At 35.6% G+C, this 27,287-nt stretch overlaps 1 protein-coding gene and 1 non-coding gene across 3 annotated transcripts in view; both read left to right on the top strand.

Moving 5' to 3' along the window:
• The first annotated feature begins 2,809 nt into the window (after positions 1-2,809).
• LOC150100486 (metallo-beta-lactamase domain-containing protein 1) overlaps positions 2,810-27,287 on the top strand; it is a 64,186-nt gene continuing 39,708 nt past the window's right edge. For both annotated transcript variants that reach the window (XM_090402687.1, XM_090402688.1), the window contains exons 1-2: positions 2,810-3,056; positions 25,760-25,931. In XM_090402687.1, coding sequence (XP_090258813.1) covers positions 2,907-3,056; positions 25,760-25,931 — 322 coding nt within the window. In that variant the 5' untranslated portion in view covers positions 2,810-2,906. The remainder of the gene's footprint in view (positions 3,057-25,759; positions 25,932-27,287) is intronic.
• TRNAE-CUC (transfer RNA glutamic acid (anticodon CUC)) lies at positions 21,103-21,174 on the top strand. Its single transcript has one exon. It is a non-coding gene; the product is annotated as a tRNA-Glu (tRNA).

The raw sequence follows: 27,287 nt of genomic DNA, 5'->3' as shown, positions 1-27,287 counted from the left end.
CATCGGGCACACTCCATTTGTTCTTCAGACGATCTTTTATAGAAATAACTACAATATATAACTTCTTCCTTTCTATCTAATGGTTATAAGTACTACTTCATTAAAAGAACTTTGAGTAGTTTTAATATGTCTTCCTCTTCAAACACAGAAGAAATAATGCACATTCCTATCCCTTATGTACAAGGCATCAGTGAACATATAGCAAAAATTTTAAAACCATTGAATATTTTTGTTGCCTTTCGACCGTTTAGAAAAATCTCCACCTTTCTCACTTCTCCTATGGACAAGCTTCAACATCTTAATCATCCAGGTGTCTACCAGATTCCATGCTCTTGTGGATTATCTTATTTTGGACAAACGGGAAGATCTACCTCTAATCGGCTAGAAGAACACCAATCTTATATTGAATACTTTAAACCTGAAAAGTCTGGACTTGCAGAACATGCCATCTTTACTAGACATAGAGTTCATTGGAGAAAGACAAGAGTTCTTCACAAAAGCCAGTTCCTCATGGAACGCCTTTATAAAGAAATATGTGAAACTCTACTTCATTCTCCTAACTTAAACAGATCTGACGGCTTACGTGTATCCCCTTTATGGGAGATAGTACTTTACAATTCAGCTAATCTTTCCTAACTTTTTATTGTATTGATTTTTTTAAATTATTTTTTTTATGAAATGTATTGACCTTTTTAATTATCTTACACCAGCTACATAGGTGGCGCTTTTTGGAATTGTCAGTTATTGTTTAATTTGAGCTTAATATGTACTGAAAATGCCTGCGACACACAGGCGAAAATTATACTATTAAATAATCTTTGTACGTGATTTTTTTCCGCTATTAATTTTGTATCGATGTGATTACTGTCGTTTTGGGAACGAATGATCTAGGTAGCAAAAGATGCTACCTAGATGTGTGATTACTGTAGTTTGGGGAACGAATGATCTAGGTAGCAAAATCCTGTCTGTGAGACAGGAGGATTCGAAAGACTTGATAGCAATGAATGCACAAAGCGAGAGTGGATAGATCATGAGTGTGTTACCAAGTTTCAACAGTGATGAATTAAACAGAAGAGTGATTATATGAGTCTTTGGATTTCTTGGAGGTGTCACATAATAATAATAATAATAATAATAATAATAATAATAATAATAATAATAAAAAAATCGCTAACGCCTTTTTATTCCCGTATATACGGGAGTAGGCGAGGCCATTTAGCCCTATCTAACTTTTGGAGACTGAGTGGGCAGTTCAATCTCCACTGGTACCCAATCAGAGACAGATGGCCCAAGGCTATCACTAATTAAGCGGTACGCAGTGAAGAGAGACGGCTCAAATGTGCCGCCATCTCGTGGTCTCTAACCCTAACACAATATATTTAATGTCTGAAATAATGTGGGTTCTACGGTCGATTTTCTTGAGTTTACAGGACGAAAAACCCGAGTTTCCGGGAGGAAACACCTGCTTGCCCGTGCCAGAGATCGACTAACTCGGGAACCGGTCGAAAAAAGGCTTAGAAAAATTTCCTCTAGTCGCCGACTAGACTCGAAACCAAGACTTCCTTCGTGCGGCCTAGCGCGGTGGTGTGCAAACGCCACATCCACTGAGCAATAATAATAATAATAATAATAATAATAACCCATTTATTCACAGTCTCCACTTGGGGCATACGATCATGTGGTCTTGACTTGGGAGATTGTAAGAAGTGCAGAATTTTCTGTTAAGAAATATGGAATTACAAGGCTGGCGATTATGACATACTGAGAACTCAACTTTCAGCAGTGCTATCGCAGAAGAATTTGAAAGGGAGAGATGTTGATTTTGCATGAGAGATTGTCAAAGGGTGTTTAAATAAAGCAGTTTCAGACTGTATACCAAGAGTCAGGAAGATAAATCAAGTAGGAGTACGATGGATGAATAGTATTAAGCAGGAGTTGTGGATGAAGAAAAGGTTGTGGAGGATATATAAAGAAAAAGGTGATCAGCGCACCCATGAGGAGTACAGCATGCAGGCAAGGAGACCTGTATTGTAGGCCAAAGCTAATTATGAGAGGAAGCTAACTGATGAATCCAAAACAAATCCTAAGCAGTCTTTTCAAAGTAAAAGGAGGAATAAGTGATCATTTTGCAAAAGTGTGCCACCCACATTATGCAATGTTCACCAGAGGGTGATAAAATTCTATCTATTTTTGCTATGAGAGGTTTTTTAAATAGTTCCATCTTCTTAAGGTTAGGGTACCCACAGAAAATCATACTTTTGAGGTAAAAATATGAAAAAAAATTTTTTGTTTTGTTTTGAGCCATGGAAGGTTAGGTTGGTCGAGCCTCTGCTATTAAATCGCTCGCAAAAATTTAAGCAGGTTTGAGCGCGGTTAGTAGATGGAAGGGGTTTTTATCGTTCAAGGGTGCTGGCACACTCTCCCTCGATGAGTCTTTGGATTCCCTGGAGGTGTCACATGATAATAATAAAGTTTATATACTAAAGAATAAATTCCGTAATTTTCGTACTCAAAAACTTCCTTCATTTTGAGTTACCTTATATTATTTATCATATTTATCATTTAAATGCTCATTAAATATGCAAAATCTTTAAATTGTTATAACTTTGCTTGTAATTGTCAGAATTAAAAAATTTAAAAAGTAAGTTATGTAGATTTAAAAGCTGTATAACATCAGTTTTGTAAGTAAAATCAATTGTGAGAAGACATTTTATTGGTTCTTGCTACCATTGCTATATTGTAAGCTATTTTGAAATAAGCCAATCAGAGCAAAGCTTAAAACACCAAAACTGGAACCAATATGGCCGCCACTAATGTGTGTGTTTTCAAAGCTTTGTCTTCATTCTGAGATTTATTATAAAAATTAAGTTTTAATATAACATATAGAAACATAAGTATATATAAATATGCCTAAAAGAAGAGGTTATCATCCAAAAAAAAGACGTTTTCATGGCAATCAATATATACAAAAAAAGAATATCGGCGATGAAAGTATTGATGAGAAGATCGTACAGAATCTGAACATATCTGCTTCAGAAAAGAAAATTAGCAGTAAAGTGAGTAGAAGCACTCCTGAAATATCCGGATATCGTTTTTTTATGTAGAAATTTTTTATTATTCATGAATAACTTTCCTTGCCCAAAATGCACTGTTACTATGGGCTACAATGTTCAAGAATTTAGACGTGGACTACGATCAGTGTTTACTTTTAGCTGCATATCATGTGAATATCAAATTAAATTTTGTAACTCTTATAATGAACATCGTTCTGTGGCACCTATAAATATAAGTGGTCTTATAGTCATTTGCAGGGATTGGAGAGCAATCGCAGGCAGAGAAGGCGGTAAACTCAAATAAGGCTAACCACCTGGGTATTAGTCATCTTTGCACTTTAGTTTCTTTTGGTCGTTCATCTATATGAGATTGGTGAAAAAGGAAAACTGAAAGCTTTTGGCTCGCTGATGATATAAAAGAGTTGAGGCCTTTTCTCTATCTCTCATACTATCAATCTGTCTTTTCTTTTTCCTAATACTATCATACTCTCTCTTTCTCGCACTCCTATACTAACTACTCTAGGCCTATATATGAGCTTTTTTTTTCCCCTTTGCTTTTTCACCTCAATAAAGGTCAAAACCGGTATGGGTAGTCTTCCCATAATGCATCATGTCCATAAGGATATGTGCTTTGCATTATGGGACACTAAAGCAAGTGATGTTAAGACATTAGCCTATATATATAAGTTGCCCAGTCGTGAAGTTACTTCACATGCAAAGTTTGTTTTCTTACACTTTAATAAAGGATTAAACTAAGAGTATAATTTCTTTGCAACTGTAATTGATAGTATAACCAATTGGAAAAACTTTCAACATTAATGGAATTGAACTGTAAGAAGTCGACAAGGCAATGGACTTGGGGGTAATGTGGACAGTGAACTGAAGTTTGGGGGACATATTGTAAAGGGGACCAAAACAGCACATCATATTACATGGTTGTTGAAGAACACACTGACAAGCATTGATAGAAAGTTATTGTTCCACTTTATAATACATTAATAAGATTATATCTGGACTAAGGTTATATCTGGAAAAAGAGGCCTTAGGGACTGGGATGATGAAATTAAATGCATTATTGAAGAAAAGTAAAAAGCATATAAAAATTGGCTCAACCTAAAAAACAATAGAATCAAAAATTGAATACAACAGAAAAAAAGCAATAGCAAAAGCAGCATGCAGGAGAATAAACAGAAACAGATGGAACAATTTTGTAGCAAAATTAAAGAGAGACTGTACACTCAAAAGACCTAATGCATATAAAATCCCCAAAGATCTAAGCAATGAAACTAGAGAAAAAGCAGATATTAATACATTAAAATAGAAACATGGCAAAATCTCTACCAAGATCTATGGTATGATGAAAACATTCAAAACAGAAACCCTTTGTAAACATCTCTGATAACTTGGAAAACATCATTCCAGAAGAATTAACAGAAGCATTAACCCAAAGCAAAACAGGAAAGGCTCCAGGAGAAGACAATATAAACTTGGAACTCATCAAATATGCAGAACTTGAATTCTCACTTAGGTTAACTTAACTTTTATAATATGATCTGGAAAGAAGGAAAATGCCCACAAGATTGGACCAAAGCAATAGTTATTCCCATCTACATAAAAGGACACAAATCTGATTGTAAATTATCGTGAAATCAGCTTACTTAGTACCTGTTATAAAGTATATGCAAAAATCATAGCATATAAACTTAAATGTATAGTAGACCCAAAATTAATAGAAGAGCAAAATGGATTCAGAAAAGGCAGGTCTTGCATAGACTCTGCATTTACATTAAAATTATTAATTGAAAAACACAGCGAAATGAACATAGAAACACATATAGCTTTTATAGATTACACCAAAGCATTTGATAAAATTATCAGAGAAAAACTATGGGAAATCCTAGAAGAACATGAAATACCAAACCAACTCTTTAGTGCCTTATATAATATATATCAAGATAATAAAATATCTGTCAAGTACAATAATTCAACATCAAGCTGGAAACCAATAAATCGAGGAGTCTATCAGGGTTGCACTCTCTCACCGGTTTTATTTAATATATACATAGATAAAATCATAAAAGAATGGAAGATAACTAATGAAGGAGGATTCAAGATAAACCGTAACACCAGATTAGCTACTCTTCTTTTTGCTGATGACCAAATAATCCTTGGAAATAATGAAGATGAACTACAAAAATCATTATGCAGTCTAAATAATCTGATAAAAACATATGGTATGGAAATATCAACAGACAAAACAAAAGTCATAGCCTTCAAAGTGCTAATCCAATAAGAAGCAAAATAGTAATAAACAACAAAATAATAGAGCAATTAAATACATTCAAATATTTAGGTTGCACAATGTCATATGAAAATGAAGCTGATATAGAACCAAAGATATCAAACTTTTTAAAAGTAACAGGCAATATAAATAAAATTTTTAAACCCAATTATGTACAAAAACACACACGAATAAGAATCTACAATACAGTTGCTAAACCAACCTTCCTTTATGGCATTGAGATATGGACAGTAAAAAAAGCAGATGAAAGAAGAATTGAATCATCCGAAATGAAATTTCTGCGCAGAACTGAAGGAGTCACAATAATGGACAAAATGAAAAGCAGCGAAATCAGAAAAAAACTCGGAATTACAACCTCCCTAAATGAAACAGTGATTTGCTATAGAGAAAAATGGAAAGAACACATACTAAGAATGAATAGAAACAGAATACCTAAACAAATTCTAAATTACCACCCAAAAGGTACTCGATGCAGAGGAAGACCCTTAAAAAGATTGAATTGAGTCCGGAACAGGCCACTTGGCCTATAAGCCTGGAAAGAAAGAAGAAGATATCTGGACTATTGCACACTGATCTAGTCACCTAGATTCCTTGATGACGAAGAAGTGGTGAACAGGATCCACAGGCAAGTGATGATTGTTGCAAATCTGTAAAATGTTTACTATGAGGATAGAAAGAAGTTCTGTGGACTCCAACAACTAGCTGATAGGCATAAGAGAAGAGATATGATGGAAGCATATAAGTTATTGAAGGGGTTTTATAGGATTCATACTGATGACTTTTTTCTGTATAGTGCAGGAAGGGAGAGAACGAGGAATCATCCCTGGAAATCGTATAAAAGTGTGGTTAACAAAGGTGTTTAAGGCTAGATTTTTTGCCTGAAGGGTGGTGAATATGTGGAATGCATTGCCAGAGGTGTTGTGAGTGCTTCATCTGCGAATGAGTTTAAGGAGAGGTATGATAGGTAGTGTGTGAATAATGGTTAGTATGTCGATGTAGGGTCTTCTGCAATGAGTCTACTCCATGGAAACACTACTGACAAAGCCCTGTAATTTATATTCTTTGTCTGTCATCACTACTGGCTATTTCCCCATTCTGGAAAAACTTAAGCTCAGACTTTACTATGATGCAGGGATTTTCAGCTGAAGGTGAGTTTGTTAGCTGAACTCAGCAAAAATAGAGGTAACAGGGTTTCCTCTCCCTCTTCAGAAACTGATTATTTTTATTATTTTTTTATTATTTAAGAGTGCGTACCAGCCAGAGAACATGCATAATTAGTAGAGATAATATACTAACCTTATAGCCTAGTAGCTGCACTTGTACACATTCAAAATGGAACTTCACCTCAGTAGCACACTCAGGATTTAATCTTGGGGGGGAGTTGAGTAGACAATTTGAGAACACACTATGCATCACATACGACCTATGACTGAGCACCTGCAATGATCGCTAATTCATAAGTAGTATAGAAATAGAAGACACAATACAACATAAATAAAAAAAAAAAAGAATTTTAATTAGGAAAAGATTTTTGGACAATTTTCTAGTGTTTTTTTCCTTTTTCTATGAGGGGGACAGGGCCCCATTGTCCCCCTCTGGGTGTGCCACTGCTTCACCTTATTCATTTTCTATATTGCTAATCTTCTGTCCTTGAATGATTAATCAGCCTTATTGATAGTTCTGTAATGGTTAGTGCTGTCTCCTGCTTCAATTGCCATCAACTAGCATTTTTCCTTTTAATATTCTACCACCACTTTAATATTATTTTTTAGGTTTGTGGTCCAGAGTCATTACATGATTTCTATAATGTTTTTTGACCACTCTTTCTGAACTTTGTACAAAAGTTTATTGCAAATCTGTCATAAAATATAAAACAGTCAAGAAATACAGCAAATCATTGCATAACTGATTCATTAGATGTCAACTGATGTTGATACCTCCCCCTTATTGATTGAGGCTGTTATGGTTGAGTGTGTTGCTTTCACTACTTTTCAAAATCCTTTATGTAGTGGGACAACAATTTTCCTTTGCTTCTTGTAAGCATCGCCCTCTCTTCATGAAGGACAATGAAAGTAGATTTATCTTTATATCATCTGCACACTGCCTTTTTGCAAGTTCCCTGAATTTCAAACCTTATGAACTATCACTCCCTAAGATTCTTTTCATCTATAGTACAATCTCATCAGTATAGTACATAGTCCTTCCATCTCTGAATTCCAGAGTTCAGGACTTTGCATTTAGACACTCTAAATTGGTATCTACTGTTATTGGCAACTTTCCTGAACATTGTACCATCTGCAAACAACCAATTTTCTCTATCCTTTTTGATAACACTTTATATATGTTGAACAACATTAACTCTAAAATGCAGTGTTCTGCTTGTTGCCATCCTTTGATATTTAAGTTGCAGCACATGGGTCTGGATGTCAGATTGATCAACTGGATTCAGGATTGGCTGCCTGATAGGTATCAGAGAGTTGTGTATGGTGGATCAGTTTCAAGGAGGCAGAGGGTTACAAGTGGGGTCCCACAGGGCTCAGTACTAGGACCTATATTGTTTAACCTTTATATCAATGACATTGCCAGTGGATTGCAAGGGGATATTCAGTTGTTTGCAGAAGATGCGAAGCTGGGAAGGATTATTAGTAATAGTGCAGATGTGGTAGCCCTTCAAGATTTGAATAAGCTAGATAGATGGGCAAATGAATGGGGATGTCAGTTTAATGCAGCAAAATGTAAGGTCTTGAGGTTTGGGAAACATTGATGGGATGCTGCATACTCTATGGGAGGAGTTATACTGGAGGAAGTAGGGGAGACAAGAGATCTGAGGTTGATGATTGATAGAAACCTGAAGTTTAGGGGACATATTGCAAAGGTGGTGAAAGTAACACAGAGGATTGCTGCAATTATGAGGACACTGACCTGCAGAGATAAGAGGTTTATTATTCTGTTGTATAAGTCTCTGATCAGACCACACTTGGACTATTGTTCTCAGATTTGGTCCCCAGGATTTGAAGGGGATAAATGAACTGTGGAAAGGATACAAAGACGGATGACAAAGATGGTTTCAGGAATGTACAAGAGTTATGAGGATCAGCTGAGGGAATGTGGACTGCAGAGTTCGGTGGATAGAAGAAGGAGAGGTGATATGATTGAGACTTTTAAACTGTTGAGAGGTGGTTACAGGGTTGACCCTGGGGAGTTCTTTCGCTTGGTTGAACAGCAGGAAGGAGTGATGACAAGAGGCCATCCCTGGAAGTTACGAAAGGAAACTGTGAACAAGAGGGTGAGGAGTGGTTTCTTTATGTGGAGGGTGGTTGAATCGTGGAATGCATTGCCTGATGGAGTGGTGAGAGCGAGAATGGTCAATGAGTTTAAGGAGTGGTATGATAGACTTTGTGTTTCTTAGGGGGGGGGCCTCCCCTCTATGAGTCTTGACAGACTTTATGTTCTTAGGAAGGACCTCCTATGATGAGTCTTTTGACTCCATGGAGGCCTGAATAATAATAATAATTAATCCAAATCCATTTACTTTGGATAATGATCATAGCCAGGGCCATACTTATGTATAGGCATGAGGCTCTAGCTGGGGCCCCAAAAAATTAGAGCCAATTTAAGGCCTCAAACAATGAAATTTAAAATTGAAGAATTATAGGTATAAATAATTAAAACTGAACATAAAAAAATTGATACTGGTAATTAGTTTACGGAATTAACAACGCATATAAAGTATATTAATTAAAGGTAACTTTAATAAATAACTTCTATATTTCGGCAACATCACGTTGCCGAAATATAGAAGTTATTCACACAGAAGAAGAAATATTCACACTTAAACAACCAACACCCCAGAGTCCAGTTCACCTTAGAAAAAGAGGAAAACAACACCCTCTCCTTCCTAGACACTTTAATCACCCGCCAGCTTGATGGATCTTTGGTTTTCTCTGTTTACAGAAAACCCACCCATACTGGCAGATACATTCACCAGCAATTCCCGCCCCCCCCCTCACAACAATATGGGGTTATAAAAACACCATATAACAGGGCAAAATTAATCTGCTCAGATGACAAGGCCCTAACTACTGAACTAAACCACATACACAACACTTTCTTAGCCAATGGCTATAACCCCAAAAAAATCCAAAAAATACTTAAACCTGTAAACCACAACCCCCTCCACAATAAAGATTACACCAAATCTATCACCATCCCCTACATCCAGGGCACCTCTGAGAAAATAACCAATATCCTCAGAAAATATGACCTTACTTCCTGTTACAGACCATATAAAAAGTTGGCATCCCTTATCCGCTCTACCAAAGACCAACCACTTCCCCTAGACCTACCTGGTGTATACCAGGTCCCTTGCAGCTGCAAATTGTCCTACTTTGGCCAAGAACAACAAATATCAGGATTTCAGAACACAAAGACTACATCCGGTTTCACCAGTACAGCTGCTCTGGGCTGGCAGACCATGCCTTAGATACCCACCATAGAATTCATTGGAAGAAAACAAAAATAATACACCGCAGCAAGTTTAAATACGAGAGATTATTCAAGGAATCTTCAGCAGCTCTAAAAAACGCTCCTAACCTCAACAAATTTGGGTGCATGAAACTACCCCAAATTTGGGAGACTTACATTTTGAGAACTTCAGCCCAACTGCCAAGTCAACCAAATTAGCCCACCAGAGGGCACCATTAGGACTTTAGGAACAATATTAGTTTCTTGCTTTCTTCCTCATTTGCTTTTGTTAGTGCCTGCGTGCACATACCATATCTTTATGTTCCTGAAGATGGCAACGTGACGTTGCCGATATATAGAAGTTATTTATTAAAGTTACCTTTAATTAATATACTTTATATGCGTTGTTAATTCCGTAAACTAATTACCAGTTATGTATGACCAACGTATAAGCCTTGCTACTAGTATATTACTTATATATATATATATATATATATATATATATATATATATATTTGGAGTAATATATAAGTAAATTTGGAGAAACATATAAGTATGAAAACAGAAATTCCATTATCTTGAGTAGAGGTTGGTGAAGCAGACAAAAGAAAATTCCAAGGAATTTGTGATTCCAAGAAAGTGGCTCTTTCTGTGTGGAATTTTTTTTTTTATTCCACAAACTAAAGATTGTAATTAAAAACTATAGTGCATTAGTGCCATGAGTGGACTAATGATCTTTTTCTCTGTTTTAATGAATTTTTTTATTTTTTTTTTATGTAGTCTAGAAAACCCTGCTCTAGAGACCAACAAAGAACTTGTTTCAAGATACTTTAGACTTCCAATAAATAGTGCTAGTCTCACACTGGGCAATGAAATTCATCTCCCACCTGAGGCAGTCATTTCAACCTGCAGCCTACTATGGTAGTAGTTATTGTATGGAAGATAGTCATTTAGTGATTTCTTTGCTGAGGTATTTCAGAGTAGTGAAATACATGATAATTTCTATTAGAGCAGGAAAAGTAGTGGGATGCACTTGAGTGAATTCGAGTTGGTAAGAATAATGATTGATCTAAATGCTAAGATAATAAATTACATGATAACCACAGTAATTAACATTAATGAAATGAATGTACAGATATTTCGTACTGAAATTAACAGTACATCATCAGTGTGTAGAAACAAGCAATCAACTGGATTACAAAGTACATACAATAGTCGATGGTTTACCAATTAAAATGGTTGCCGCATGCTAGAACTTTGTATTAATAAATATTATTATTAAAAATACATTTGGTCGTCGACTTACAACTGACTTCCGTTCTGGCTGAAAGGTCACAAGTCGATCTGGTCATATGTCAGCCATATATTTATTAACAGTATTCTTTAACCTTTGTAATCTTTTTATTATCTTTATAATTTATTTTTATAATTTTTTAAATTTATAATTATATATATATTGTACATAATGTTAAAAATAATACTGTACTGTAAACACAAAAATACAATTTAAAATTAATGTAAAAATTAATACAAATGAAATTTACAAAATTAATTTTTATTCTTTGCTTGTGCTGGGTTGTGGATCGTCAGGGTCATGTTCTTGGGTTGAGGTAAGAGATGCTTCTCCTGTGACACATACACGTAAATCTTTTTTAACAATGCTTAAACCATCCAGTACTTGCCTGAAAATCTTCTGCGTAATCGTCTCCGCCGCGTGATTTTAAACTCTGAAACGGACTTCTAGCCTTCGCTTGCACTGTGCAAAGGCTCATGGGTGAATTTTTCTGTATTAAATCTTTCATCCACATAACAATTTCTCCATTTCATGGATGGGTCCCTGTCGTTGTTTGGTTAAAATTGTAGACTTCATAGGTGCGGAACCTTTCACAGCTTCTCGAATTCTTTCTTTGTCCTTAGTATCGTTGATACCGTGGAATGTGATAACTTCAAGTCACGTGCTACTATCGTATTCACTTTCTTTCTGCCTTCATACTTCAGGATAACTTTCATTTTACACTCTAAATCAATAGTTTTCCTTGACTTCTTAGCTGGCGTATTTGTAGATGAAGGCATTTTCCTTTTACTAGACATTTTATGGGTAATATTTCAGCAGAATTTTAATTAATACACCACACGCAACAGATGCTTGAAAGCGACTTATGTGAGAGATAGTTATCATATGCGGTTATCATACAATAACTATCATATCCCATAGTTATCGTATGTGCAGCTGTCTGATTTATAATTAATTTATTCATTAATTTATTAATTATTTTTGTTTGTGGTCGTAAGTCGACGACCAGGTGTATTATTAAACAATTATTTTTGATGGTTACATAAGATAAGAATCTCCCAAACTTTTGGGAGAGAGAGACAATCATTCCGATTCAGATTTGGCCGATGTAAAAGAGGCTTCACAACTTTCTTTGAAAAGGTGTTCATATTTAAACCTGCATCTATGGAGAAGACGAGATATGCCAGACCAGACATTTGAAGTTTCATGTGTTTGATATAATATCGATGTTCTTTAATTATTTTTTCTACAGAACAGCCTGTTTGTCCAAAGCATGTTAGATTACTTATTGAAAGTTTTTCACTTGGTTATATTATAAATTAAAGATACCAAGAAATTATATACTTGGTTTAATCCAGTGATGGCGAACCTTTTTACCCAGGTGTGTCTCTTTTTTTTTAAATATTGACATTGTTGATGTGCCACTTGCATACAGTACATGCATTATAAATTTAACTACATAATCATAGATGGTGACTTATACATATCATATTAGGCTATTTATTTAATAGGACATTGATATAAAATCTATGAATTCATATTATTATTATTATTATTATTATTATTTGACACCTCCAGGGAGTCCAAAGACTCATCGAGGGAGAGTGTGCCAACAGCATCGAACGATTGTCCCCTTCCAACTATTAACCGCGCTCAAACTTACTTAACTGAGCCATTAGTAGCAGAGGCTCTACCAATCGACCAACCTTTGCCGGCGTATATATATTATACAATTAATTTAATAAAGTGAAATTACAAACTTACATTACATTTAATGAATTTTCTGTTGCTGAGTATTAGTAGAAAGTTGCTTTGTAGAATGGCTATAGTGCGTGTGAGTGTACATTTTAATGCTACACGGGCAGCGCTCAAATCATTGCTCTCCCTATCGATTTGATATTATTAAGGCAGAAATGACCTCTGGAATGTTGAGTATGAGGAAGGATTGAGAAGATGTAATTTACAGAGTCTAGTGGAGAGAAGGAAGAGTGGAGATATGATAGGGACCTACAAGTTGGTAAGGGGTTGTTATAAGATCAAGTGGGAGATCAGGGGAGAACCAGAGGTCATCCCTGGAAACTGTATAAAGAGGGTGTAAGTAGGGGAGTGAGAGACAGGTTTTTTTCGTGCAGAGTTGTGAATGATTGGAATGCCTTGCCTGAGAGTGTGGTGTCTGCAAGGAGTTTGAGTGTGTTTAAGACACGGTATGATGAGATGTGTGTGTGTGTGATAAAAGGACCTCCCAGATGAGTCTCTGACTCCACGAGGTCTTGTTTAATAATAATAATAATAATAATAAGAGTATGTAGAAGAGAAAATTGTTAAAAGAGCTTTAGAGCAAAGATTTTAAGAGCATAAAAGTTTTCGGGAAGGCTATTCCACATGCTTTGAATTTCTCAGTCTGAATTTTTTATACACGGTATCATGGAGACTTTCCCGCTCAAGTTCTTCTAATTCATTTCTAAGAGCAAATAAACTTTCTTTTCCAGATAGGATTACACTGGAAGTTGGCTAGTTGCATTTCTAGATCATTTAAATCCAACCACTCAAAGCCATCTAACTTAAGATCCATGAAATTGTTTCATCAGGATACTTTATGAATTGGATTGTTTGTTCCAATATTTGAAATTGCTCAAATCTAAAAGAAAACTGCTCAGTTACTGACTTTAGAACTTCGATAGATTGATTGATATGTTGTTCGTGATTTTTTGGGGCTGGTTTCATTAAAAAAAATTTCGCTCTTGGGAAATACTTAAAACTGTTACTTTCTGGTTTCATTAAAAAAAATTTCGCTCTTGGGAAATACTTAAAATTGTTACTTTCTAAATCACATTGAAATATTTTGAGTTTATTCTCAAAGTTCTCGATTGTGACAAACATGACATCGACAGATTTTCCGAAACCTTGCAATTGTATATTAAGTTTATTCAGGTGCAACGAAAAATCTGTGAAAAACATCAGCTTACTGAGCCAAGCAGAATCATTCAACTGAGAAAATTCGTGCTCCATGCCTTTCGTATTTAAATATAATTTAATTTCATTTAAACATTCAACAAACCATTCAAGTACTTGGCCACAACTCAACCATCGAATATTATTGTACATTAATAGACCATTGTATACTGATTGAACTTCGCTTAAAAGTGAATTAAATTCTCGTTTGTTTAAAGCCCTGGCAGCAATAAAATTAGTTACCTTTGTCACAATTCTCATCACATCATCCAAATCCTTTAAGCCTGATTTCACACGCAGTGTCTCCTGATGTATAATACAATGTACAATGGAAACAAACCAGGGGATGACCAACATATTCTGTAAATTGTTTGATAAAACTGACATTACGGCCAACCATATTAGGTGCGCATCAGTTGTCATAGAAAATATTTTCGATAAATCTATCTGTTTTTCACAGAACACTTTATCAACACAGTTGCATATGTCTTTACCTGTCGTGTTTTGAGGTAAATTTTCTAACTTTATCAATTCCACATACATAGAATCACCATGAATATACCTTGCAATAATCGCCAATCGAGCTGATGATGTAATATTACTGATGACGACTAGTTTCGTCGAGACAAAGGGAAAAACAATGGTATGAGTTCAAGTCTTGTTGTATTTGATTTTCTGTACTAGCATTCATTGATATAACTCTGTCTTTAATAGTATTCCTACTTAATAGTAAATCTTTCATGCACTTTACAATAGCTTCCTTATTATGAAAGTCCTCAAATAAAAATGGTGCACACTTTACGAAAGCTTCTTTAATATAATCACCATCACTAAGTGGTTTCCCATGTTCAACAATAGTATGTGAAATACTGTAACTTGCAGCTACTAAATTTGAAGGTCCTGAAACAAATTTAATTAACGTCCCTGATTGTGATTCTGCCAGTTTTAGATGTTGCGATATGTATTCTTTGCATTCTTCAAAAGCTTTTTCTAGGAGCCATTTGTGCTTAGTTTCAAAATGTCTTCTTACATTCCAAGTTCTACTCACAGATAGCTCACTACAATTTTCAGAGAACTTTATCGCTTCTATCAATAACACCATATTGTTCAGTCCAGGCATCTTGGAAATTTCTTCCACTTCCTTTCTGTGATAATTTTAGTTTTTTATTAGTGCTAGCTGCCATTGTAAAAGGGTTCACAAATTAAAAAAGAGCACAATTATATACAGCGGTAATTAAGCATAATAATTATTAAGAATTAACAATTACTGGAAATGAATCATATACCAGCAACTCAAATTACTTAAGTGGCAGACCATGCAAGACTACCACTACTTCTTTCAGCAGGGGTCGCCAGATTTATTACTGGTACGTTCGTAGCAACCTTGTTATGTTTTACTCTCTATCATACTACTAAATAGCAGCTATTTAGTAGGTTTTGTTGCGACGTCATCGTAAGTTGTTACTATTTGCATTATTTAACAAAATTTACTGAATTTATTGCAACTATAAAAAATGTTTTCATTATTTACTCAGATAAATTCAATATTTAATGCTGCCAATTATATTTTCTGTTAAAGTGGTTTTAAATATGTTTAGAACTTGTATTACTCAGTCGAGAGACTTGGAATGCATTCATCAACGAATTTCACACAGAAGTCAAATAAAAACTTTGAGTTTATAATAGATAAAAAACGTATTTATAAGTTTGTATCATATAATATTGATACTAATTTTTATAAGTTTTTATAATATCATATGACTATGCAAATATTATGATTAAGAAAGAAAATGTAAACTTAAAAACACTCGTTGTTTATAGGCTAGTTAGAAAATAAAATAGAAATAAGCTAACTACAAAATAAAAAAGAAATAGGCTAACTATAAAATATAATTCTTTCAATGAACCGAAACCTACCTTCATCTTAACTGAGAGCGATCTTACATGATTTATCGCAGTTTTTTCATCAGACCAATATCTTTCAACATCCAAGGTGTATCACCTGAAACCCTCAAGTGTGTCAGTGCTGACGCACGTGTCATAGGTTCTCCATCACTGGTTTAATCCATTATCCAAGTGTAAGCAAACAAAGTTTGTGCCTGAAGTATCTTTCAGGACTGGGGTAACTTGTGGCAAAGGTGGTATGACTTCACATCACTTGTCTTAGTATTCCATAATGCAAAGCACATCTCCTTGCAGACATGTATAATGCTATGCATTATGGTAAGGGTCACTACCCAGACCGGTTTCGACTTTATTGAGGTCTCATCAGTGGGAGCCAAACCCGGAGGTGAGATATCATGGTTGAAGTATTGCAGAAGTCATATTTTCCAATATGAGTTGCCAAAAGGTGCCACACCTTATTATTTAAATACTCTGGATTAGAGATAGATAGTTGTTGAAAGTTTTACACTTGGTTATATTAAAAATTAACTGTAGTATTATAAATTAAACAGACTGGTCGAAACTGGTCTGGTTTCGACCCCTCCCATAATGCATAGCATTATACATGTCTGCAAGGAGATGTGCTTTGCATTATAGGGATACTAAGGCAAGTGATGTGAAGTCATATAAACTTTGCCACGAGTTGCCCAGTCCTGAAAGATACTTCAAGCACAAACTTTGTTTGTTTACATTTGGATAATGGATTAAACCAAGTATATAATTTCTTGGTATCTTTAATTTATAATATAACTAAGTGAAAAACTTTCAACAGCTATCTATCTCTAATCCAGAGTATTTTAATAAGATGTGACACCCTTTGGCAACTCATGTGGGAAAATATGACTTCTACGTTACTTCAACCTTGGTATCTTACCTCTGGGTCTGGCTCCCACTGATGAGACCTCAATAAAAGTCGAAACCAGTCTGGGTAGTGATGACCCTTCCCATAATGCATAGTATTATACATGTCCGCAAAGAGATATGCTTTGCATTATGGGATGCTAAGGCAAGTGATGGGAAGTCATGCCACGAATTGCTGCAGTCCTGAAAGATACTTCAGGTGCAGGCTTCGTTTGCTTACACTTGAATAATGGATTAAACCAAGTATATAATTTCTTGGTATCTTTAATTTATGTTAGATTACATTCACACGGTATCTGGTAAATGCCAGCTAATGATAGAGGTGCCAGTTTATCTTTTGTAGATGGCAACAGATGAGAAATTTTGTTGATCGAAAAATATGTGGGAATGAGCTGATACGTCTTCAAAATTCTACCAGTTGGTTCCGAGATGCCAGAAATATAAGGGATTGGAACCCTGCGGTCTGTTGAAGAATCTTGAGGTGTTGGAACATAGGAGTCCATTATTTGCTGTATTTGATTAGGGTCATAACCATTAAATTTCATTAAACAGTAGTTATCAGAGCATGGTTTTGATCCATGGACCTCTGGGTTATGGGCCCAGCATGTTTCCACTATGCCACTCTGCTGATAAAATTCTTAGAAAATAAAACTGGAGGCACTGGGTATTGATCCCAGTGCCTCCAGATGCTAAGTGAGTGCTCTACCATCTGAGCTACGCCTGCTTTTCTGCCGGCCTGGTTGGCGTATCTGCTCTCCAGTTAAAAGGCTTGAATCCCACCGTGGGCATGGTGTTTGTGATTGTTTGTGGAAATACTAGTGGTGGGCAGTAAATGGCGTTGGTGTAGTTGCGATTAGTTGTAGCTGGAATGAGTGGTGGAGACAGAGATTTGTAGAGTAGATGCCCTCTCTCGATGAGTCTTTGGACTCTCTGGAGGTGTCACGTAATAATAATAATAATAATTTCATTAAATTTTTGATAGTGAGAAGTTCTTGTTGTAAGCTTGAGGGAGAGGAGCACACCTTGGTGCGCATGTTGTTTGTGATTGTTTGTGGAAATACTAGTGGTGGGCAGTAAATGGCGTTGGTGTAGTTGCGATTAGTTGTAGCTGGAATGAGTGGTGGAGACAGAGATTTGTAGAGTAGATGTCCTCTCTCTCGATGAGTCTTTGGACTCCCTGGAGGTGTCACATAATAATAATAATAATAATTTCATTAACTTTTTGATAGTGAGAAGTTCTTGTTGTAAGCTTGAGGGAGAGGAGCACACCTTATGTGCTCTATTAATTAAGGACTTGATAACACCAATTTTTTGAGAGGTGTGATGAGCAGACTTTTGATGGATGTATCTGCCAGTAAAGGTAGGTTTTCAATAAACACTGGTTGATAAATTACCGGAGGCTGTGCGTGTAAGGTGGATGTCCAAGAATGGTAAACTGCCAGCCTTTTCTTTTTCCATGGTGGACTGAATGCATTGTGAAGGCTATTGATTTGTTGTAGGAAAGTGGAAAATTCATTTTCAGAATGAGGCCAAATAGCAAAGACATTCATCAACATAACAAAACTGATAGAGGGTTGGGGATGAATGGATGAGAACAAGGTATCTTCTAGAAGCTAGATGGTTCAAAAAATAGTTTGCCAGAGGTGGAGACAGAGGGCAGGGCTACCCATGACAGTACCTTCAGCTTGTCTATAGATCTTGTTTTTCCAGCTGAAATATCTTGATTGTGTAACAAATTCAAAATCTTTGCAATATCAGGAGGGTAATCATTATATAGTAAATTAACAGTGTCACATAGTGGAATGTTGGTAAAGAGGGGAACAATGTCAAAGCTGACTAACAAACCCGACTCTCGTATTTGAATATCCTTGATTTTTTTAAAAAAATGTGTGGAATTCTTGATGAATGATCTGGATTGTCCAGTGTGAGCAGTTAATAAACGTGACAGAAATTTAGCAATTCTATAGGTGGGAGAGTCAATACAGTTCACGATGGGTCTTGCTGGATAACCTTCTTTATGAATTTTTGGGAGACCATATAAACGAGGAGTTCTTCCAAAATGAGTGCACAACTTGTCCACAGTATAACAAATATTTGATCCCAGCTAACAACTTCATCAAACAGCTTATTTAATTATTTAATTGTTTGATTTGCGTTTTTGTAAGACATTCCTGCAAACTGATGCAAAAATACGAATGTTTATACCGTAAACAAAAAATTACTCCTGACAACTCTTCCACTAATAAATAGATTGTGAATATTACTGGGTGCCTGTTATCATGCTGAAACTAGGGTATTAGCCATGACTTGGTTGTGGTACCAAAATGCATCCCATATCTCGAATTTTTGCATAACATTGAACGCAATCTGTTGGGACTTTCCAGTGAAGATGCTAATAAACTATGTTTTGAAGTTGCTGCTTCACTTTTTAAAAGCGAATTACCTCCATGCAATATATCGAGTGCTGAAACCCAGGTGCTAGTTTCATTAAGAAAAAAATAGCAATATATCTATTTCGAAAGCAGATAAAGGAAAAGCAGTAGTGGTAATGAATGAGGCTGACTATGAGAGAAAAATAGACTGCCTTTTACAGGATACCCCCACCTATCAAAAAATTAATTATAACCCTACAAAAATGCAAATCAAACAAAAGGGGGGGTACTAGAAGAAGCAGTGGAGGCAAGTAATCTTGGCTTGAATAAGTTTAGTTTAATCCTTTATCCAAGTGTGAGCAAACAAAGTTTGCGCCTGAAAGTATCTTCAGGACTGGGGTAAGGTAGTGCAACACCAGGCAACTCGTTGCAAAGGTGGAGAAAGCTCTCTCATCACGCCGATCTCAGTATTTCCCATAATGCAAAGCTCATCTCCTTGCGGATATGTGTAATGCTATGCATTAAGGCAAAGGCCACTATCCATACCGGTTTCGACCTTTATTGAGGTCTCGTCAGTGGGAGCTAGGCCCAGTAGTGGAGATACAAAGGCAGAAGCAATGAGAGGTCATCCTAACTTATAGGAGTTGCCAAAGGGTGTGCCACCTTATTATTAAATTACTCCGGATTCGGAGAAAGATGTTGAGAGTTTATTTTTCGCTTGGTTAGACTATATTAAGTTTAGTTTAACCCTTTATCCAAGTGTGAGCAAACAAAGTTTTCGCCTGAAAGTATCTTTGGGACTGGGGTAAGGTAGTGCAACCCTTTGGCAACTCCTATAGGTTAGGATGACCTCTCATTGCTTCTGCCTTTGTATCTCCACTACTGGGCCTGGCTCCCACTGACGAGACCTCAATAAAGGTCGAAACCGGAATGGGTAATGGCCCTTCCCTTAATGCATAGCATTACACATATCCGCAAGGAGATGTGCTTTGTATTATGGGAGATACTGAGATAGGAGTGATGAGAGAGCTTTCTCCACCTTTGCAACGAGTTGCCTGGTGTTGCACTACCTTATCCCAGTCCTGAAGATACTTTCAGGCACAAACTTTGTTTGCTCACACTTGGATAAAGGATTAAACTAAACTTATTATAGTCTAACCAAGCGAAAAATAAACTCTCAAAATCTTGGCTTGGTAGTTCCAAGGGCATATTGTAGAAGTAAAAAAGTAACCCATAGAGGGGGTTATAGGTTATAATCCAAGTCTGTTCTGGATTATTGTATGCTCATTTGGTAACCTGGTTTTCATTGCAGTTACTAAGGAAATTTCAGGGCTGTGGAATATAAATAATGAAGACAGATTGAGAGACTGTAAATTGCAGAGCCATGTAAATAGGAGAAGGAATAATGTGATCAAGATCTAAGTTACCGAGAGCAATGTATCAGATTGATGATGCAAGGATTTTTCAAAGCATAGAAGGAATAAGAGGCTATCCCTGGAAATTTCTTAGGGTGGTGAAGGATTTTGAGTAAGATTTTTTGCATGAAGAGTTTATTAATCAAGTCATTGAATGTATGTGAATTTATGATGTTGTATTATGAATATTGCAGTATTTCAGGTGCACATTCACAATCAGTCTTTTGATTCTGTGTTGTTATAATGACAATATATTAGAGTGCAGATATCTTACTAGAAGAATTCTTAAGATTGCTTATTTAAATGTTTTTAGACTTCCAAAACAAGCAAGTCTTAAAAAGACATCATGCAGGAGTTGAATATTCTCCTCATGATTTCTGTAAAAAACAAAAATAAAAATAAAAATATCCAAATATCCAAAAAAAATATCCATATCCATCCAACTTCCGGCATGGTCTAGTGGTTAGGATACCTTGCTCTCACTCAGGAGGTCCGGGTTCGATTCCCGGTGCCGGAATGACTTTTTTTTTAGAAGGAGAGGTGATATGATTGAGACTTTTAAACTGTTGAAAGGTAGTTACAGGGTTGACACTGGGGAGTTCTTTCACTTGGGTTCTTTTCTCCCCTCGATCAGTCTTGATAGACTTTGCGTTTCTTAGGAAGGACCTCCCATGATGAGTCTTTTGACTCCATGGAGGCCTGGATAATAATAATAGTGTAGCTCCTATATCATTTAATGTGATTTGCGATACTGAACCAATGCTACTTGTAATTATTATTATTATTACAGTCTCCATGGAGTCAGCTGACTCATCGTGGGAGGTTCATTCAACTGACAACATATTTATCATATCGAATCTTAAAATCCTTAACACTCCTTGCATTAACAACAGATTCTGGTAATGCGTTCCATTCACTGACAATTCTCAATTTAAAAAATCTGCTCCTCATGTCCCTCTTCACCACACTCTTACCTAACTTCCAGAGATGACCTCTGGTTTTTCCCCTCTCACATTCTACCTCTTTTTATAATCTCATCTGGATTAATCTGATAAAATCATCTCACCAACTTAAATGTCTGTATCATATCACCGACCAACCTCTTCTTGTCCTATCCACCAAATTGCAATCCACATTTCTTCAACCTCTCCAAAGTCCCGACATTGTCTTAGTCACTCGTCTCTGGACCACCTTCAATGTGTGTACATTACATTGAAAACCAGATGACCAGATTTAAGCACACTAGTCCAAGTGTGGTCTGACCAGTGCTTTATACAGTGGCACAACCACTTCCTTATACATGTTAGAGTACTTCTTATCATAGCAGCACTATGATATGCAGCCTTTGCAACTCTAGCAATATGCCCTCTAAACTTACAGTCTACTGTCAACCATCACTCCCAAATCTAATCTCATCCACTTCCTGAAGTATGGTATCATCGATATAGTACACAGCCTTATATTTCTGCACTCCGAAATGCAACGCCTTTCACTTATTGATATTAAAACTACAACTCCACTCCTTTTTCCAATTAAAAAGTCCATTCAAATCTTCTTGAAGGGAATTAACATCACTGGGGCACATCACTATTTACCCTCCTTTTTTTGAGACATTGCTCCATCATACACAACCTGTGATATTGTGCAGAGAGAGCCAATCTCTGATCCATCTAACCAAAATCCCATCTCTGTAGCTTGTACACCAATTTACCATGTGGTAATCTATCAGACACTTTTGCAACGTCCAAGAATATCACTGTATATGATTCTCCCTTATCTAACACACTTGTTACCTTATTATAAAATGCAAGTAAATTACTAAAACAGGACCTACCTTTACAAATCCATGCTGACCATCATAAAGAATGCTATATCCATCAGCCCAATCCTGTATTCTATTCCTAACCAATCTCTCCAACACCTTGACTACAACTGCAATTATATAGACTGTTCTATAATTGGAGACTTCTGTCCTAGATCCATGCTTGTGGAGTGGTTTCTTTTTGCCTTCTTTCCACTCCTTAGGAACCCTACCTACTGTAGGACTTGAATTAAATAACCAGACAGGTCAAGGGCATAGCCAACAGTGGCGCACATTCCTTTAAGAATACGTGGTGATATGTCATCCATTCCTACAGCCTTATTAACATCTAACCCAACCAACACCTGATACAACTCTGATTCTTTCACTTCCAATTCTCCTAATACTTTTTTCCTTTCTGTATATTGCACGGAATCATTCATACTACTAGTATGATATATGCTGATAAATTGCTCATTCAATAATTCCACTATATCCTTTGCAGCTATTATTCTGTTGCCATGACTGTCCACCAGTGTTAACCTAATGATATGTAATTCTTACCATTATGAATTCAAGCCACAGAACCAACTATGGAAAGTTGTGTGAAGTTTCTCTTGAGATACAGTTTGAAGATACAGAAATCTAATAGTGGTTGTACTTGCTTTTTATTTTATTACTGCATGATATTTGATTTCCATATTTCAATTGATACAGAGGGATTCTCTTTGATTGGAAAGACCTGGGCTTAGTTTAAACCCCATCTAGAATACGAAGAATCCGTTATAAGGGATTTTCATCTGAAGGTGTTTCACCTTCAGATGCTCTCAAATGTTTTCCCTCCCAGAAATTTAAGTTTTTCATCCCACAAGACATACACCATGCAGATAGGATTAACTACATGCATCAGGTAGGTTTCTGTTAAGCCGAGTGATTTTGCCATGACAGAATGTTGAGTCTACCACTTAAAGACGAAGATGAAAAAAGAATGATTTATGTGAATGCCATACAATAATGAAACCCTTGAATGCCTGTATATAACCATCAGAAGTATATATCCAGGAAACTCCTGATGAATTATCCTTATCCATGATAATACATGGCTTTATGGCACATTTGTTTCAACGGGTGCATTCCATTGTTGATAAAAACAAGAACATCAAGTTTATCTGAAAAATGTTGTTTAAGGAACTGTTCAGGAAAAGATTTATTAAATGGATGTGGGAAATTGTTGCAGCATTTCTGTTGCAATAATATCTTTGCTATTCTGAAAATAGTACCTTAAAGCTGAAATGAAATATGTGGTATATATCAGGTTTAGCCAGAATTTTGAAAATCTAACCTGGAAACAAAATGTTACCTTCTCATAAGATCCATTTCTTGATGTTTATGTTGATATTGTTACTTGATCCATTACAAGAACTATAATTTATCTCAAGTAGGTGTGAAGTTTCTCTTGAACCATTCTCACTGGTTCTGGAATATCTTCTTCTTATTGTGCTATCTTCTATCGAAGGTCAGCGACCATCTTGGCGAACAAACTGCGCTCTTGTGCTAATCTGAGCAGTTGTGCACTGCTCTTTCCTGTCCATGTCTTGATGTTGTCAAACCATGATATTCTTTTTCTTCCTCTAGTTCCTTTGCCATCAATTCTTCCTACCAAAATAGTTTGTAGAAGTTGGTATTTGCTGTTTCTCATGATGTGGCCAAGATATGATGTTTTTTGTTTCTTGATTATTTGTACAAGATGTTTAGCTTTGCCAATGGATTTTAAGACATCTTCATTGGTAATTTTTTCTGTCCATGATATCTTTAGCATTCTTCTGTATAGCCACATCTCAAAGGCTTCGATTTTCTTGATGGTTGTCGCCTTCAATGTCCATGTTTCGACTCCATAGAGCAGAATAGACCACACGTAGCATTTCAGCATTTGGCATCTGACTTCCATCTTTAGGTCTTTATTGCAGAATAGTGTTCTCATTTTCATGAAGGACTGCCTTGCATCTTCAATCCTTGTCTTTATATCTATTTCTGGATCCCACCGTTCATTAAGCCAGCAACCAAGATATTTATATCTTGACACTTGATCAATATTTTTCCCATTGAGTGTCAATTTCATTGATGAGGCTGGGTGTTTGCTGATGATCATGTATTTTGTCTTGTTGTTGTTTATATTTATTCCCATTCTTTGACTTTCTATGTATACTCTGTCAATGAGTTTTTGGAGATCCATAATATTATCTGCAATTAACACGGTGTCATCTACACATCGTAGGTTGTTAACAATCTTTCCATTTATTGTGATTCCCTCTGGACATTCTTCCAATGCTTTTTTAAAGATTATCTCTGCATATATGTTGAACAGGAGTGGTGAGAGCACACATCCTTGTCTCACTCCTCTTTTGATGTTAATATCACTGGTGGTAATGTTGTCTAATTGAACGGTAGCTGACTGATTCCAATATAGATTTGTTATTAGTCTTATGTCTTGTTCGTCTAGCCTTATTTGTTGAAGGACTTCTATTAAGTTATGCTTTTTCAAAATCTATGAAACACATAAAGACAGATTTCTGTTTTTCTATGCATTTTTGTATCAATATTTGGGTACAGAAAAGAGCCTCTCTAGTACCAAAACTATTCCGAAAGCCGAATTGTGTTTCACTTAGAGTTTCTTCACTTTTTCTATAAATGCGATTCTGAATTACTTTCAAAAATATTTTTAATGTTTGGCTCATTAGACTAATAAGTTGGAAGTCACCATAGGAATTCACTTTGGGTTTCTTTGGGACAGTGATAAATGTGGATTTGAGCCAATCTGATGGAAATTCATCACTTTCATATATTTTATTAAATAGTTTTTCAAGAAGTTTGATGTTATCTGGTTCTATTAATTTTAAAAATTCTGTTTGCACACCATCTGGTCCACTGGCTTTTCTTGTTTTACTTGTTCGTATAGCATTCTCTATTTCACATTTCATGATTGCTGGTCCTTGAATGTTATCTTTTATATTTATATAAAAGATAACATTCAAGGGGCCAAACATCAATTTATTAGTAGATACACTATCTGCCTGGGATAGGGAAGAACTTCTTAACTGTAAGTGACATTCATATTTTTTTAGTGTAGTACCTTGTTTTTCAAGGAGGCTAATAAATTATTTAAATAATTATTATTATTCACCACAATGCAAATTCTGGAATATAAGTTTTTTGTTTTTATGATTAAATATGCAATATACTACAGTGACAGGATATCTTCATAACACATAGTAATATATTTATATATTTTCTTCTTTTATAGCATTTGTTGAATATGACATACAATGTAGAAGTTCTGAAAACTGGCTATTCCAAGTTGAGTGATGATTTAACATCCATGACAGCAAATGGAACCTGTACACTTGTAAAAGGGCCAAACATCAATTTATTAGTAGATACACTATCTGCCTGGGATAGGGAAGAACTTCTTAACTGTAAGTGACATTCATATTTTTTTAGTGTAGTACCTTGTTTTTCAAGGAGGCTAATAAATTATTTAAATAATTATTATTATCCACCACAACGCAAATTAAGTGACCAGCAGTGATTACTTGATCTGTAATAGCTAGTTATCCACACATTAAAACTTATTACCTTCTTCCTTATTTATTTTGCAGTCACCACATATATTATATGTGGTGAACCATATTATTACCTGTAGTTAGTGTTATGTTACTTAGTGCACAACTTTTGGTCACAACCTACATAGAAAGCAACCAAAATGCAACTGTACTATATTACTAAGGTGCACAACTTTTGCTGATTTGTCCATTTATGCATTTTCATCTAACAGGAAGATTAGTCTAGAATAAGATTAGCTCCAATTGGAAAAACATATTTGGTGGTTTAGTTACTGTTGGATTGACAATACAAATTCACACACCATACTTTGATTGACGGAACAGCAGTGCTATTTGTTTCAACTTTTGGAATAACAAAAAAATCACTATTCTCGCTCTTTCTTGTTGCTTTGCATTCTGCTGGTTTTCTGTGAAAGGCAACTGCTTAAATTGTTAAAAAAAATTTTTCTTTGAATATTTTGAAAGCAATATGTTTTAGGTATATCATGGTAATATCTAAGAATTTTTTTATGTTTTCCTAAATTACAAAATAAATAAATAAAAAAAAAGGGTGGGTGTCAGAGATAATGGTAATCTGATATCTGATGAGCTTTCTAAGCACAAATTGCACCAAAGGATAAGTATAGGCATACCCCAGTCATACAGCATGTTAGGGTCCAGACTACTTTTGTATAGTGAATTTCGTTGTGTAGCAAATCACTGCCTTTTTTTTTTTTCACTTGTAGATGCATATAATAGTTTAATAATGTTTTTAAGCATGTGTGTGAATTGATGTAAATAAAGCATTTATTTATGTCAGTTATGCAAGCCAAAAATTTAAAATTTTTGCTCGCAAAAAAAGTTATTCTGAATAGCTTGGCTTAAGGAAACATGCCAACCATCAGTGTCATCAATCTGCACTATTAAGTTTTTCCATTTCGGCAATAAGATTGTGATGTTTATGGATCACTGCGTTAACTAGAGTTTACAATTATAACAAAAGTTTACAATCGTAAACAAAAATAGTGAAAAATAAGTTTAGCCTGCAGTCTTTGACAGTGTTCAATACGAGGGTTGTTTGATAAGTCCATGCAAAAATGAAGAAAACAATTTTTTTGGGACAAACATTTTTTATTTTTCAACATAGTCTCCTTTGAGGTACACTTAGTCCAATGATGCTCGAGTTTTTTGATCCAATCCATATAGTATGATTTGTCCAACTCTTCAAAA

The sequence above is a fragment of the Typopeltis vanoorti genome, chromosome 13, assembly GCF_054136105.1.
Source record: "Typopeltis vanoorti isolate ZY-2024b chromosome 13, IOZ_Tvanoo_1.0, whole genome shotgun sequence".
NCBI lineage: Eukaryota > Metazoa > Arthropoda > Arachnida > Uropygi > Thelyphonidae > Typopeltis > Typopeltis vanoorti.
This window is presented reverse-complemented; position numbering and strand designations above follow the sequence as displayed.